Source organism: Cebus imitator, unplaced genomic scaffold, assembly GCF_001604975.1.
Source record: "Cebus imitator isolate Cc_AM_T3 unplaced genomic scaffold, Cebus_imitator-1.0 Scaffold306, whole genome shotgun sequence".
Lineage (NCBI taxonomy): Eukaryota > Metazoa > Chordata > Mammalia > Primates > Cebidae > Cebus > Cebus imitator.
The window spans coordinates 1,149,642-1,151,340 of record NW_016107621.1 but is presented as its reverse complement, the minus strand read 5'-3'; the positions used below and the strand labels follow the sequence as shown (position 1 = coordinate 1,151,340).

Sequence of the window (1,699 nt, the reverse complement as noted above, 5' to 3'; positions counted from 1 at the left end):
CGTGCCTGTAATCCCAGCTACTCAGGAGGCTGAGGCAGGAGAATTGCCTGAACCCAGGAGGCGGAGGTTGCAGTGAGCCGAGATCACGCCATTGCACTCCAGCCTGGGTAACAAGAGTGAAACTCCATCTCAAAAAAAAAAAAGAGTCTACTTCCTGGCTGGGAGTGGCCGCTCAAGTCTGTAATCCCAGCACTTTGGGAGGCCGAGACAGGTGGATCCCCTGAGGTCAGGAGTTTGAGACCAGCTTGGGCAACATGGTGAAACCCCATTTCCACTAAACATACAAAAATTAAGCAGGTATGGTGGCAGGCACCTGTAATCCCAGCTACTCGGGAGGCTGAGGCAGAAGAATTGCTTGAACTTGGGAGGCGGAGGTTGCAGCGAGCCAAGATTGTGCCACCGCACTCCAGCCTGAACAACAAAGCAAGACTCTTGTCTCAAAAAAAAAAAAAGTCTACTTCCCAACCTTCCCAAAATTTATCTAAACTCCCTGATGGCTGGACAAGGTGGCTCACACCTGTAATCCCAGCACTTTGGGAGGCCGAGGAGGGTGGATCAGGAGATCGAGACCATCCTGGCAAACATGGTGAAACCCTGTCTCTACTAAAAATACAAAAAAATGAGCCGGGTGTGGTGGCGCAGGCCTGTAGTCCCAGCTACTTGGGATGCTGAGGCAGGAGAATTGCTTGAACTCGGGAGGCAGAGGTTGCAGTGAGCCAAGATCGTGCCACTGCACTCCAGCGTGGGTGACAGAGACACCATCTCAAAAAATAAATAATAAAAACATAAATATATAAATAAACAAACCCGTGACAAAACTTTAATTTGTGGTGCTGACCCCAGATGTGGCTGTTCTGGACATTTACTTCCTGAAGCCTGTGTTCTCTCAGCCCCTCTGCCTGGTTTCTTTCAGGAGGAACAAAACCCACACACAGAATTCACCGAGAAGAACATGCTGATGACAGTCATTTATTTGCTGTTTGCTGGGACAATGACAGTCAGCGCCACGGTCGGCTATACCCTGCTGCTCCTGATGAAATACCCTCATGTCCAAAGTAAGAGCGTTTTTCACCTGCCAGGCCTTGGGAAAGGAAGTAAGGGCTCTGGGCTGGGTGCGGTGGCTCACGCCTGTAATCCCAGCACTTTTGGAGGCCGAGGCGGTCTGATCACTTGAGAACAGGAGTTCAAGACCAGCCTGGCCAACATAGTGAAACCCCATTTCTACTGAAAATACGAAAGTTAGCCAAGTAGCTGTAATCCCAGCTACTCAGGAGGCTGAGACATGAGAATTGCTTGAGCCTAGGAGGTAGAGGTTGCAGTGAGCGGACATCACACCACTGCACTCCAGACTGGGTGACAGAAAGAGACACTGTCTCAAAAAACAACAGCGTGTGGCCAGGCGCGGTGGCTCACGCCTGTAATCCCAGCACTTTGGGAGGCCAAGGTGGGGGAATCACAAGGTCAGGAGTTTGAAACCAGCCTGGCCAATATAGTGGAACGCTGTCTCTACTAAAAATACAAAAAAAATTAGCCAGGGGTGGTGGCATGCTCCTGTAATCCCAGCTACTCAGGAGGCTGAGGCAGGAGAGTCATTTGAACCTGGGAGGCGGGCATTTCAGTGAGCAGAGATCTCGCCACTGCACTCCAGCCTGGGCAACAGAACGAGACTCCTCTCAAAAAAGAAAAAAACAAGGCCGGG

General features: G+C 50.8%; 1 protein-coding gene across 1 annotated transcript in view; it reads left to right on the top strand.

Annotated features, from left to right (window-relative positions):
• The window catches only part of LOC108285667 (cytochrome P450 2S1-like), a 17,047-nt gene that overhangs the window by 10,889 nt on the left and 4,459 nt on the right, over positions 1 to 1,699 (top strand). The window contains exon 4 of the mRNA XM_017502961.2: positions 914 to 1,055. Within this exon, the coding sequence (XP_017358450.2) occupies positions 914 to 1,055 (142 nt within the window). The remainder of the gene's footprint in view (positions 1 to 913; positions 1,056 to 1,699) is intronic.